The sequence below is a fragment of the Physeter macrocephalus genome, chromosome 2 (assembly GCF_002837175.3).
Source record: "Physeter macrocephalus isolate SW-GA chromosome 2, ASM283717v5, whole genome shotgun sequence".
NCBI lineage: Eukaryota > Metazoa > Chordata > Mammalia > Artiodactyla > Physeteridae > Physeter > Physeter macrocephalus.
This window is the reverse complement of record NC_041215.1, coordinates 99881243-99896019: the sequence shown is the minus strand read 5'-3', so window position 1 is coordinate 99896019 and position 14777 is coordinate 99881243. Positions and strand designations below refer to the sequence as shown.

Genomic DNA, 14777 nt, shown 5'->3' with positions numbered 1-14777 from the left:
TGATAATGTAATTTTCCAAATATACTAATTAGTTTGTTGTTGATGATTCCTCAAAGTCTGTTGTAATTTCCAGTCATATGCATAAAGGATGGCTAGATAAGTGCAAAAGCATGAAACTATGATTCTCGTCTGGAATTTTGAGCATCTGACACAGCCAACTAAATCTGACCTTTATCCTGTCAGTTTTAAAATTTTTTGTGATTTGTTTTAAGCAGCTTATATTTTATCTTAAAAAAGAGTAAATCCAAATCAGACTACCAACTTCAATGTGAATTTGCATGGTGAGGGAAAGCTACCTGCTTGGTGATATCAGCCTCTGGCTATTGATATATTATCCTAAACCTGAGCTTGCTCAGCTGTTGGTGTTGGCTCAGTGTTTGATTGCTGTGCCTCCTGCCCAGCTTGCTCCAATGTGCTCATCAAGAGTAATTTTTGAACTTCTCTGAAAGTGGTATATCTAGATTCTATTTTTAAGGACTATTCATGAGATCATTAGCTAGTGAGAAATTTTCTGCATTAGTCAGGGATTAGATGGAGAAAGAGGGAAGAACACCAGAAGGAAGTAGAGGCATTCATTTCCCTGTGTGAAAGACACATTTATTGATGAACATTGAAAGGAAGGTATTTTAGAAAGACATTTTTAAATGCCTGGCGACTTTTTGAACTCCCGTGTACATTTCTTGGTGTTAACAATCTAAAATTATAAATGATGAGTAATGTATGAATCTACACATAAAGCCATCCCATCTCTAAGTTTTGTTGCCATTAACCAATCATTCTTCTTTATGGCTATGTTATCTCTTATAGTGTAGTTGTTACAGCTGTCTGGGTTCAAATCTGGCTCTATTGTTTATTAGCTGAGTGAGCTTGAACCTGGTACTTAACCTCTATGTACCTTAGTCTCCCTATTGGTAAAAAGATACAACACTCTGGACCCTGCCTCCTAGGGTTGTTGTGAGGATAGAGCAAATACATGCAAAGACCATAGAGCTGTGCTTGTAAAATTGTCAGTTTATGCTGTAATTATAATATTTATTCTTGAGGAAGTTAAGTTGTTTTTGTTCTCCATATTTAGAAATAAACTGATAACTCATTGTAAATTCAAAAATGCTTCCTTCTCACGAATGCCACACTAGTATATTTAAGATTATGTAGATTTTTCTTTAAATGCCAGTTATATCTTATGAATTGAAATATTTTATTCTGGAAATAAAGCCTTTATGGCCCCCAATTTTTTAAAAACTGAAAAAATAAGAATGTTAAAGGAAATAAATCTTGAATGTAATTACCTTTCCTAAGAAGCTCCGAGTGCCCTTGATTGAGAATACCATTAGTATCTCTAAAATCTCATTTCTCAGTTTCTACCCTTTGTCCATAGAATCGGATTGCAGAAAGGTTTACTGATATACAGAAACCAACCCATTTGTAGATAGGTACATCTAACATGTATATATCTGTATTAGCATAAATGTTGATGCTATTATTTAGAGTCAGATTTTGTAGAACAAAGCTAGTAGGTTGAAGAATGGAAATTGGAATAACACCATTGCATATAAGATTGACAGCCTAGTCATGGTTTTGAGTTTTATCATCTGAAACATTGTTTGGTTTGCTGTTGATAAGAGCCACTGTGTTTTGCTTCTCAGGGAATGGGAGGGCAAACTCCTGCTGCTTCAGGAGATTCTGGATGAATGGCTCAAGTTCCAAGCCACGTGGCTGTATTTGGAGCCCATTTTTAGTTCTCCGGACATTATGTCTCAAATGCCTGAGGAAGGCAGACGATTTACAACCGTGGATAAAACGTGGAGAGATATAATGAAAAGTGTAGTACAGGTAGGTAAAAATCTCTGAGAATGTGATTGTTTTGTTGAAGTGACATGATTTTTGTTTTCAAAACAGTCTAAATAAGCCATTGTCTTTTTCCCACATAGGCTCCTTTTCAGATATTATTTTAGAATCCCAGGAGCAAGAAACATCAAAAGGAGAATAGGTATTTTGTCCTGATTACTTATTGAGGTCAAAATTGAATTTGCATTACTTAATGATAGTTGTTCTAGCAGTGGTTCTTACTGGACACTCTGGTAGGAAGACAGTGTACTCAGCACGCACTGTCCTGTCTATTCTCTGGCCCCCGTGTTACTGGCTGCACCACCACTGAAATGTGCTGTGGTGGGAAAAGGTCAGCATGCCAACAGTTCAATCAACAAGTTTCTCTGTAGGGACCAAAAAAAAAAAAAAAAAAAGAGCTGCAAAGGTAAATATACTTAAAGAGCCCAAGAAATACAAACAAAAAATGCAATCTACCAATCAATCACCACACAAATACAGTGGAGAACTTAGAATTTAAGTTAGGAGGGAATTTAATAAAAACTACTAACACCGAAAAAGGTATGGTGTTTGTTCAGTTCAAAAGACATTTATTTATTTACTGCCTGCAAAGCGTGGTTTGTGTGTTAGTGGAAGTTAAGATTAAAATACAAGAAATATTAGCTATTAAATTATATCATTAAATGAATGTAAACTTCTCTATTGGTGTTTTGATCAAATACAATATTGTAAGATAGGAAGAGTATTATCTTAAAGTTTTTCTACCCTGAAATGGAAATATGCATATTTTTATTAGTTAAACTTTGAAAATTATGACTCTAATCCTAAATACTGATGATACTGTGTCAGTGTCAACTATATGATTTTATAGGAAAATATTCCATAAGATGGACATGGGTCTGTTTATTTAATAAGTTTACTTCATTTTATGTAATAATACTTGAAACAAAGCTTCTGTATAAACCAAACTTTTGTAGAATTAATCACACTGGAATTCCATATTTAAAGGACCTACTGGTGAGTCACTTTGTAACACATTTACTCATTTCTAATTAATTTGTTTTATAAATTTAACCTTTCCTATATTGTTTCCTTACAACAGGGCTAAACCCTTAAAACATGTATACATTTTTGTTTGGAAGGGGATGAAGTAGAATTTTTTTGTTGCCCCAAAAAGAAAAAAAGTAGTTGCTTGTATTCTCCTAGTTAATATAATTTTAAAAGTTAAAAAAATTCTTTTTTTGACATTTGATCAAAATACTCTTCAAAATTCATATTGCTAGGGAAATTTTATAGATAGTTCAATGCCTAGGAAAGGGGAAGCTATGCTGAGTCTAGTAAATAACGGAGAAAGATTTTCAGTTCTATAAAACCGAACTAAAAACATATTAACAGAAAAGCATTACTTACTCTCATTCCCAAATAAGCAGTTTTCTTTGGATGACCCTTCATTTACTTTTGCTATAAGACTTGATTATCTTCTTCAACTGGCTTTACATTTTCTTTTTCTCAATGTGTTAGTATTCAGGACAGCTTTTGTCCATATTCTCCAGAGCTTTGAAAAGAAACATAAATCCATATTCTCTCAGGAAGGCTAATGAGGATGATCTGTATAGTAGAAGCCACTGGATTAAATGCTTCTTACAAAAAGCCATCACTTTCAGTCTTAAGGGTTTCTAATAAATGTTCTTTTAGAGCTATGCCAAGAGAAAAGGCTCAGAGGTTAAAAACAGAATGTAAATGATGCTGTTAATATAAATGGCTTGATTGAGGTTATCTTGGTTGCTTAAGGCATAAGCATGAAATAGTTGTATGTTTTGGTACCTGCTCCTAACTACGCTTGGCCAAAGGCTGTTTCTCACTGGGGAAAGCGCCCTTACTGACCTTTCAGTGTAATTCCAGAATTTTCCAGTCACTTTTGGTTATTAAGATAGTTTTGCCTATGAAGACTGAACTGTACCTGTTTGAAAACCTCAATCTCTTGTTCTACTTAGAACTCTTCTCCTACCCGTAGTCAGGTAACCCTGAGGCTCTGGTGGGGTGGGGACTGCACTCTCCCACACTGCTTCTCTCTTTCCAGGTCTTATCACTTGGTATTGGGACAGGGAGAAGGTAGGGAGAAGGTGAAGAGAAAAAGGGAAGGAGGGGGAGAAAGTAGAAAGAGGAAGAGAGAGAGAAAAAGAGGGAGAGGGAGAGAAAATGTACTGATGTAACTGATCCAGCCAAATTGGCTGTTCTTTTCTTTGGTGGTCATAAGGTGGACGGCCTCCTGTCTCTGGTACCTGCACTGTGCCTTTACTGTTGATCATCATAACTATTCTAGCTTTTTGTCCAGTTGTGGAGAGGTGAAGTCCACAGATTAACTCAGTGTGGACAGGTGAAGACCCCAACAAGCTCTGGCTGCTGAGGGATGCTATCTCGAGCATCTCCCCTAGGTTTGGTCATCCTCTGCCAGACTTGACTCCACCTACCAGCTGATCTACCAGTGATGGCTTTTGCCACATTCCTCTCACATGCATGTCTTTGGCCCCATATTCTAGTAGTATTTCACAGATCTGTAGCCCTTAATTTCACCTGGGGTCTGCAGCACCTGGGATCCATCTTCTGTACTTCTTGGTAACCTTGAGCACATGGTCCTTGCCCTTCCTTCACCTGGTCGCCCCACCATACCACCTTCTCCCAGAGTTCTTCTCCTGTTCTGATAGCACTGGCACAGGTCAGCATGCTGGTGATGGAACAGACTTCCAGTTGGAGAAGAAGACGTTAGCCGCCTCTCTTTACGATGCACTTGAAAACTTTTCTAGGGACTCTCTTGGGCCCCCTCCCTAATACAGGACCAGTGAATTGCCCATCATTTGGGGTTGAAGGAAGTGGATAATCTTTTGTGTGTACCCAAACTTGACTTTTGATCCACATGAGTCTTTTGTATTTCGTACAAGGCAGGAAAAGGCACTCTTGAATTTCTCCCCAAACCTTTTCCTTTTGTAGTCTAACCGCCTCTCAGTAAATATGAACACTGTTCCTCCTGTTTTTCAGGCCAAAAGCATAGTCATTATTTTTCTTTTTCCTTTTACTATAATAAATACGATCACTTGGTACCGAGCATCTCACCTCTTTCTAGTGAGCTGGAAAGCTAAAATAGTGTCTCCCAGACTCCTTAGCATCTAAGTTTCTGGAAGTGAATTCGATTTCGATGATTAGGTACGCATTTGGGATTTGGAAGGCATACGGTGGCCATCTTCTTGCCATTTTAGCTATTTCTGCTGTCAAGCAAGATCACTTTTTTTTTTTTTTCTTTTCTGACAGACTTCAGTGTCTGGTCACCAGTTTTATGGGTATTTACAGCCGATGATGATGGTGGCTTCATGACCCTGCTCTCTGATCCTAGAATCACAGTCACCACGGTGTGTTCTTGAATGCAGTTAGTTCTAGTGGTGGCGTCCTTTTGTCCTTACTGAGGCAGAGGTAGCAACACTACTGGAAGATCAGTTCCACAGGTTCTAGGAGTCTTTCCTGGAAGCCCATCCTGGAGTGTGCTCCCCTAGACCTCCTAATGATTTTGTAATAACTTAATTCCCTATATTAAATTTCCTTTTGCTTAATTACCTAGAAGGATTCTGCACTGAACTCTGAATAAAGATACTAAACCCTCAAAGTTGGCATCTAGGATCTTGGTCTATATGACCAAGTTGGATTTTAGGGTAGTTAAAATCTAGTTACCATCTGAAAATGGAACACTAGTGGTACCTGGCATGCACTCCAAAATTCACTTACTTAAATTATTCTCTTGGTTTCCTGGAATGAAGTGTCTGTTTTACAGGCAATGCTTTGGTGGACCAACTGACTGCTGTGGTAGATCAATAGAGTACAAATCTGAAATACAAGGGATGTGAGATGGGCTGAAGTTTTTCTAAAACACTGGAGAAATTAAAGAAATAGCATAATTCAGGGCTTAAATTCTTGCTCAAGACATGGTCAGAGGATTAAGGTGCTTCTGTGATTGCCCTCGAGAGCCTCTTAATTCTCATAGATACAAATTTGACATAGCCAAAAATTATAGAGTCTGATCCAGCAGGTTGCCAAATTACAATGTAATTTAATTCACAGCCTTGCCAGATCTGTTCTGTGACAGGTAATTTACTTACTGGGAAAGAGTGGGATGGTGAGAACTGAGAATGGGGACAATTGGGTGAATTTGATTGACTTTGGGTACCCTGACCCTCACACTGAGAGCCTCCCTTGCCAGAAGCCTTGTCAGAATCCTAAGGAATATAGGAGATACTATGTTGCAGTAGTGCTTGCCTAGGGAGAACCTAAGTTAGATACAGTCAAATGTATTGATGTGAGTGCACTTACCAGAGATCCTGGTTTCCATGAGCTAGTCAGGGAGATGTGAATGATTTCTGCTTTACTTGCTTTTTTGACCAAAACCTGGCTTCCGTGATGGCCTACCTAAATGAAGTTGAAATGCCAAAAAATCCTTGATGTGATTTAAAGAAATTAAAGACTGGTTTATAGATTTCTGCAAAATATTTCTTGCATATCATCCAGAGGCAGAAATTACAACCTCCCCCGCCCCCTACTTAGGGGATTGACTTAAAGGGTAGTAGGAAGGGAATCCTACAACTTCAATAAATATTAGGGGTTTTTTAGACCTTGCCTATACAAATGGCCAGAAGTGTGGCTCTACATTGATCATAGTCAGTAGCAAACAGTTTGGCTGTATGATCAAGGACTTAGAAGAAACAAGATTGAAAGACTGGCAACAAGGAGGTCTGAGGAAGAGGTATAAGGGATCACAGAATAGATTAGAATATGAGTATATTTGTGCTCCATATAAGTGTTTAATAAAATGCAGCACTGCAAAAGGAGGCACTTGATAATATTAGTTGACCAGTTGATCTACTTTGTGAATGTCAGTCAGCATATGCCATTGTATGCACAGTGAGCTATGAATAGAATAAGCACATGATATGTTGTCCAGACTGCAGAATTTCTGAGAGTTAAAGCAATTAATAAGTAAGCTAGGAGAGCAAGCATAAACCAGAACTCTCCTCATCAAACTCGGTTATATGGTCACTCAAGCTACAAACAAAGAAGTCATGATGGCAGAGGTGGGAATTATGGAAGGACTTGTCATTATGGGCTGTCCCTTACCCAACACTGCTGAGTGTCCAAGCTGCCAACAGCAGAAACCAACAACATGCTTCTGATACAGGGTCACACCTGAAGGGACCAGGCAGCCATCTAGAAGGAATTGAATACATTGGACCTCTTTCAACTTAGAATGGATCAGTGATTTTTCTGCACCAGAGGGGTTTTCTTTCTTATTCCAAGTTTCTGTCAACACTGTCATTCACTGACTTACTGAATGACTTACTGTCACAGTTTCCACACAACATTGCTTCTGCTAAGGAACCCACACTACAAGGGAAATGAGGCAATTGACTGATACTCATAAGATTTACAGGCCCTGTGTGAGCATTGACCTCGTAAAAAGTGGAATGTCTCATGTTGAAGACTCAGTTGCTATTCCAGCTGGAAGAAAAGTGTGAGTTTGTGAGTTTGGGGTGCAGTTCTAGAGGATACATAGCATAAGTTCTCAACCAGCTCCAAATACAGAGTTTCTCCCATAGGCAGAGTACATGGGTCTAGGAATTGAGAAGTGAAAATGACAGTGACACTTTATGCCAATTCACCCAATAAACCTCTCACAATAATTTTGCTTCCCTGTTTTTGTTCTTGCTAGTTGAAATATCTTAGTATCCAAGGGAGAAATACTTCCGATGGGACATGGCAATGGTTTCCTTGAACAGGAAGTTCTTGATTTGCTCCCTTTACCCTTTTACCTCTCTGTCCTTATAACTTTTACCACACTCTCTCTATTCCAGCCACACTAAGCTTCCTTTTTTCTTTTTCTTTTTTTTTTTTTTTTTTTTCAATCACACACGCCAAGCACCCTTTGCTGTAGAACCTTTGTTCTGACTGGACCCTGTTCCTGAAATGCTGTACCTCCAAATATCTGCAGAACTAATGAGTACCTTTGCTTCCTTGAAGTCTTTTCTCAAATATTACCTTTATAAAGAGGCTCACATTGAGCATCGTATTTAAATTGAAACCTGCCTTTGCCTTTCCTGGCAATCCTGATCCCCCTTTTCGTGTTTGCAGCATCTGTCACCTTTAAACTTAGTATTTGATTTATGAATTGTTATGTTTGTTATCTATCATCTGTCTCCTCATGGAGGCTGGGATGTTTGTCTGTTTGGTCCACTGTTGTGGCCCAAGCACTGAGAACAGTGTCTGACATCTATCAAGTCCTCCATAAATATTTGTTGAGTGAGTGGGTGAATAGTTAAATTGAGATTGATCCTTGAATTATTGCTAGTTCTAAGAATTCTGAAAAACCTTCTCTGAAAATTCAGTGTTAGAAACCTGGGTCCTAAGAGCTGGATTAATCCTAGAAACATCCTGCATTGTGAAAGAATTTCTATTTTTGGTGAGGTCAAACGATCTGAAAATTGTAAGGGAGCATAAAGGTCTACTCAGTGAATGCACATTTCCTTTCTTAGTACTTAAAAGGTTTAAAGAGGATCTTATTAGTTTTCTGTTGTCCAGGGTTTTCTGATTTGGCAGTTTATGCTTCTGGAAGTTTATAGAACTGGCTTGAGCTTAATTCCATTAAGTGTCCTTTCTGTGAAGCTTCCTGGCAGCAGTAATTAGAATGCACTCTCTGTATACCCCAATTAAAGTTTCAGGCCCTAATATCACAGGCAATTGGTTTAGAAATGTAAATCAACCAGGAGCTTGTCATTTGAGCTGATGAGATTGGTGATACTTGTGAAGCAAAAGAAGACACGTAAAATTATTTGTTTAATACCAAAAAGTCATAGCAATTAATAATTCCTTTTCCTCTCCCGAAGATGAAAAGTAATTAAAGCGTCAAAGGAGTCATACTTAGTTTCAAATATCTGGTAGCTTCCTGTTATAACATCTTATTGTTCTGTCTTGAGAACCTTAGCTAATAAGTCGGTACAAAAGGGGGGGGTCGTAAGTTCCTTGAGTGCCTTTGTGTGTCTGCAGGCTTAACTCATCCTTATTCACTCAAGCATTCAACAAATATTTATGGAATGCCTACTCTGTACTAGAATTGTGTGGCAATGCTTAAGGGAACTTAAAGCCAGTTTTATTTTACTATGATTAATATCTTACCAGAAGGATGGCGGTTTATAAAATGTTTATTTTAACTCCATTAAACCAATGGAGTGATGTAAGTGACTCACTCCATGAATTCCCCCAGAGTAGTGTCTCTCTGTCTGTATCTCATCAAGAGACAGTTATAGAAGGTGAGATGGAAAGGGTAGTTTCAAGCATATGTGTGTTCTAGGCACTATATTAGGTGCTTCCAATATTTTGTCTAATTTGGTCTTCATAACAACTTTGAGAGAGGGCTCTTATCCCCATTTTAAAGATAAGAAAATATAGAGAGTCAGGTTAATTAAGTGATTAGGAACCAGGTCTGTTCTTCTCTTCATCTGATGTAGTCTCTGTTCTGTTTACCTTCTCATGGGAAGAGAGTGTTTAGTTTCCAGTCCAGAGATGATTGATTACTTTTCTATATTTTTTTTTCTTAAGTCCATATACCAAGGTACATAGATTATCGCCTGTGTTGATTCAAAACTAGCATATTTGACTCAGCGTCCTGGAGCTGATCTAGATAAATAGGTTTGACCTCAGAAATTCAATAAAACTTTTTTTGCTCAAATGCTAAGTGCTTCCAAGGGGTATTTCTTTTGTAATTGCAATATTTAGGGAAAGAAATATGAACTGTTGTTTTAAATAACTGATTTTTTTTTTAGCTTTCAAATCTCAGATCCAAAATAGCAAATTGCAATAAATTCTTTGGCTGAGAATAAAACAAACATTGTTAATTTGTGAAAGGAATTTTTCACATTTATTAGCAACATTTTTTTTTTTTTCCAACGAAGAAAAGCATACTTTTCCAGAAGGTGGCACTCTAAGAACACCGTTTTGGTTTTTGAATTTAGGAGTACAAGGGTACTGTTCCATACTTTGTCGAATGAACTGCACATTAAATTATGACCTGAATCTCTGTCATGCTTCTTTTTGTGTGCATTTTTAAATGTTTATTTGAAACATAAAACTCTTAGGAAATATAATAAAATGCCTTTAAAAAATTCTGCCTCTTTAAAGATTAGTGAATTGCATATGTTGCATATTCCATATGAACCTGTTCTACTGAAAAAAAAAAACAGGTATTAATGATGATTATTTTGTTCTTTGATTAAATTGCTGTGTTCCCAAGTTACATTGTTATATTTCAAAACAAAGCAGAAAATTATCTTTCCTTTCCAGTCACATTGAAAGTATATTAACAAAAACATGTTCCTGCAGTAGAATAAAATTTCTCTGTGAAGCAATTTACAGTTGAAATTTTTGATTGATCTCAGTCAGTACCAAACTCCCTTTGGCTAAGTCCCAAAGATAAGTTTAAATTAGTTAATCTTAAAATTCTTTTTAATTTTTAACAATATTCCCTTGATTTAATTTCAAGTAAATTTTCTCAATGTACCAGTATATTCTCATGAAGTTTATTTGGTCTGGTGATTAAAATCTCTAATGTGTTTTGCTACCTCTTTCTCACACTTCTAAGCCTACTTAGTAAAGAATTCTTCTTTCTTTGTCATTGGTGTCAGTGGTGAACACTGAGTTTGGGATTATAGGACCAAGACTAGACCTGGATGACATCAGTCATGTGTTAAGGAAAAATAGTAAAAAGAATTTTATTTCAGCTCTGTCTAGATTGTGTTTTCATACGTATTTCTAAAGATTTTCATAAGCCTGGTGGTTACTTGTAGGGGTATTTTGAGAAATCAATAAACTATTTCTTCAAATATCAGTTCTTAAGACCAGCTTTTGGTATAATTCTTATTTTGAATCCTACAGCATAAAAGAAAGCTTTTAAAAATGCTTGATTGTGTTTGAATCCCTTTAAAGCAAACAGCTCACAGTGACACTTTCAAGCGATAGAATGTTCAGAAATCCATGCCTTGAAAGTAGAACAATCTTAGTCTCTAGAGAGTTCAGGAAGAACACACCTTGAACTTCAGTCCTTCAACAAGCAGAGTGTTATAATGCAGTTCCAAAGGTAGTTCTTTGCAATGTAAGATCTTTATGGAAAGCTCCTTCCTCCACGCTCCCAACCCCTTATTTTTATCTACCCTCATAAAGCAGGAATTATTTTATTATTATTGATAACAATAATAATCAATAATAATTATAATGATGACATCTTTTTAGAGTACTTTTCCTCAAAGAACAAAAGACAAACATATCTCATACTCTTTTGTTCCCTCCTGTCCTTCTTGTGAGTTCAGATAGTGTCCCCCTCCCCACTCCTGCAACACTCATTGTCTCTCACAGTTCCCAACTTAGAATGAGAAATTGTGGCCAACATCAATGAGGATCAAGTCAACGTGGCTTTTACACAATTAAAGAGGCTGGTTAGATCTAGACTATGCAAGAGTACTTTTAAAAAAATAAGTAAGTATTCACTTTAAATTTTGAATAAGCTTTGTTATATTAAAACCATGCATTCTCAAATATAATAGGAATATAAAGTCAATATGAATATCAAATATTTTTGAGTTGTACATTTTTTATTTGTAGGATAAACATGTTCTGGCAGTTGTAACTATTGAGAGAATGCTGGAGAGGCTGAAAAAATCTAATCAACTTTTGGAACTCATTCTTAAAGGACTTAATGAATATTTGGAAAAGAAGCGTCTCTTCTTCCCCAGATTCTTTTTCTTGTCTAATGATGAACTTCTTGAGATACTGTCTGAGACTAAAGATCCCACTAGGTAAGTAAGATATACATATATATTATACGTATATAATACGTGGCTAAGTTTATTACCTTTAATTTTCAGAATAATGCAGAACTTATATATGATTTTGTTTATGTAATAACTTTTTTTTAAAGACTATTCTAAATCGTATCAATAATCAACTTAAATAATTATTAAAAACATAAGGAATACCATTGAATGATATTTTTCCAAATGTGATGAATCTTGGAGTGGATTTCTCATTTTATCACATATTGTCTTACAGATTTTTCAGAACACATCCCTCTTCTACATCCCATGCAGAATAAAAGTCAGTGCCCTCTCGGTGGCTTGCAGTCACCCACGCCGGTGCTCCCCCATGATCCTTCCTAGTCATCCCCCACTAGCTTGCTTCTTGTTTATTCTGCTACAGTCCTTGCAATTCTCCCATAAAAGGGGCAGCCTCCTCCCTCAGTGTACTCTTCTCTTTGCCTAGGATCCTCCTCACCCAAGTATCCATAAGACTTCTTTTACCTCCTCTAGATCTTTGTGGAAACCTGCTCGAACATCTGCCACTCAAGAAGGCCTTCCCTGGCCACTTATTTAAAACGGCAACCCCTTCCAGCACTCCCTAGTCACCTTTCTTGATTATCTTCTCTGCCTCGTTTTCTTTCAGCACACTTTTTATCATCTGGCTTACTCTATATTGCGCTTATTTGTTTACTGTTTGCTTTCCTCCAGCAGAACATAAGCTCCATGATGGCTGAGATTTTTGACCTTTTCCCCCTCACAGCTGATTCCCTATTCCTTAGAAGGGTGTCTGGTTTACATCAGGCAGTGAATAGATATTTGTTAAATTTGTCAGTTTTGTGTCTTGTGCCTTCAAAGTAGGAGACAAGTAATCCAGACAAAAAGATACATTTAGACTCAGATTTCCATCTGACTTTTTATACTCTGCCCATTTTTTGCCTGTTTGAAAGATAAACTCAATTGGTCATTTGTAACATGCCAAGAAAGGAATTTAGTCAGTTCCATCTGTATTACAATGAATAGACTAAAGTTGGGCACCTTCAAAGTAGTTGATTGACTTAAAGCACTAAACCTAGTTCATAATTTGCAAGCAGTCTCTGAAGATCCCAGTGGAAATATCTACTTTTTGCCCATTTGAAGATTCTTCAGATTAGTGTTTTATCTGTTGGTCAAGATTGGTTTGGTCCTTGTATTACTTTTAACAGCTTTTGATTCATTGTGTTGGAAACAAAACCTCATGTAGCTCTTATTATAATTGTAATTTTACAGATCTTTTTGTGATTATTCCATTAATGATTATCTCCCACTGGACTGTATAATCCAAGCATCCGTGCAGGCAAGAATTGTCTTTTTTTTTTCTTTTCTGTCAGCACTTCGTCTCTAGCATCTAGCAGGGGCCTCACGCATAATGCACATTTATGAATTTTGAATGAAGATTGGTATACAAAGAACACTGATATGTAGGGAATTGCTTTTATTTGGTTAAGTCTCTTAAACATTTTTTTTCCTGACAGAGTACAACCTCACTTGAAGAAATGTTTTGAAGGAATTGCAAAGGTGGAATTTACAGAAAGTTTGGACATTACTCACATGAAGAGTAGTGAAGGAGAGGTGGTGGAACTCGTAGACAACATTTCAACAGCCAAAGCCAGAGGTCAAGTGGAGAAGTGGTTGGTTGAGTTAGAGAGAGTTATGATTAAATCCATCCATAAGGTAGCCAACTGTATTTATTATTATTTCTAGTAAAGATGATAGAATGTTAATGTATTATTGATAAATGTACTTTTATTTAGACAAATTGAGTCATGAATTACCAATTCAATTGTAACGGATAGATTGAAGGCAAAGATATGGTCTCTGATACTAATTTTGTAATGACTCACTTGAAAAGTGGGACAAAATACCATACATACTACAACAAACTAGGGTTTTAGTCATGAGTCTGTCTCATTTCTTGTGCTTTCAATGTTAGACACACTTTGGTCTGCATGGTCTGTCTTTAGTCTCGCCTTGGAAGCACCTCTCTACAGTTTCACGTCAGTCTCCTTGACATGTATGTTCCTCTGGTGGTTCCTTTTGTTCTGTGAATATATAAAATATGTACCAGAATGTTAGAAAATCATAAGTACTTTCTACAATTAACAGTAACTTCATATTTTCCATATCTCTGAAAGCATATTACCACCTCAATCATTTGTAATTATTTTTGTTAGTAGAGAATTTTAAGTCGAGGGAGCAAATAGAGCTTAATTGAACAGTTAATTAATTTTTTACTATAATGTGGGCTTAGCATTCAAGTTCCTTACCGGGAATAAAAATCATGATTGAGCAGGGAAGCAGGAGAGCAAGAATGAGAAGGAAATATGGCATCAAGTCCTAACCAACAGTTTTCATGGATTTTTCAGATGCTGTCACACATTATTGAAAAATTTACTGGAATCTAGGTGTTTAATGTACATCATATGTCTTAATGTTCCTTCCTCTTAAATATAATTTTAATATCTGCCTGCATTGTATTTTTTCAATAGATGCAAAATCTTTTGGACAGGTTCCCATTTCTCCCTCTTATGGATTAAGTGATAATGAATGTCCTTATGCATACTGGTTTCTTTGATTGAATTATTTATTTTCTTATGATAACTTCTCATATGTAGAATCACTGGGCAAAAGAGGATGAGCTTTCGTAGGGCATGATAAATATTGACAAGCAGCTTTCCCATTTACGCAGCTATCAGCAGTTAAATGCATTTCACCTCGGCCACTACTTAGCAGCATTGAATTGGTTATATGGTTTGTTAATTGATGTATACAGTGGTAACTCATTATTTTAGACATATCGAATACTATTTCAACTATTCTTTTAGTTTTGTTTGTCAAAGTACTCAGAGAAAATATTTTGGGTTACCATTTCAGAGCATTAAGATGGGGTGGCAAGTAATTGGCTAGGAAATATCTTCCCCAAATGTTCATGTGTAAGTTTGTGTTGGTGGGAAAAAGGCAAGTGAATGCAATGTAAAATACTACAGATAGGAGCTATGTGTGTTACTGTGTTGTGCTATATGTATTTGCATG

General features: G+C 36.7%; 1 protein-coding gene across 1 annotated transcript in view; it reads left to right on the top strand.

Moving 5' to 3' along the window:
* Positions 1 to 14777, top strand: part of DNAH7 (dynein axonemal heavy chain 7) — a 242092-nt gene that overhangs the window by 67905 nt on the left and 159410 nt on the right. Inside the window, exons 18-20 of the mRNA XM_055089198.1 lie at positions 1647 to 1833; positions 11515 to 11708; positions 13220 to 13418. Coding sequence (XP_054945173.1) covers positions 1647 to 1833; positions 11515 to 11708; positions 13220 to 13418 — 580 coding nt within the window. The remainder of the gene's footprint in view (positions 1 to 1646; positions 1834 to 11514; positions 11709 to 13219; positions 13419 to 14777) is intronic.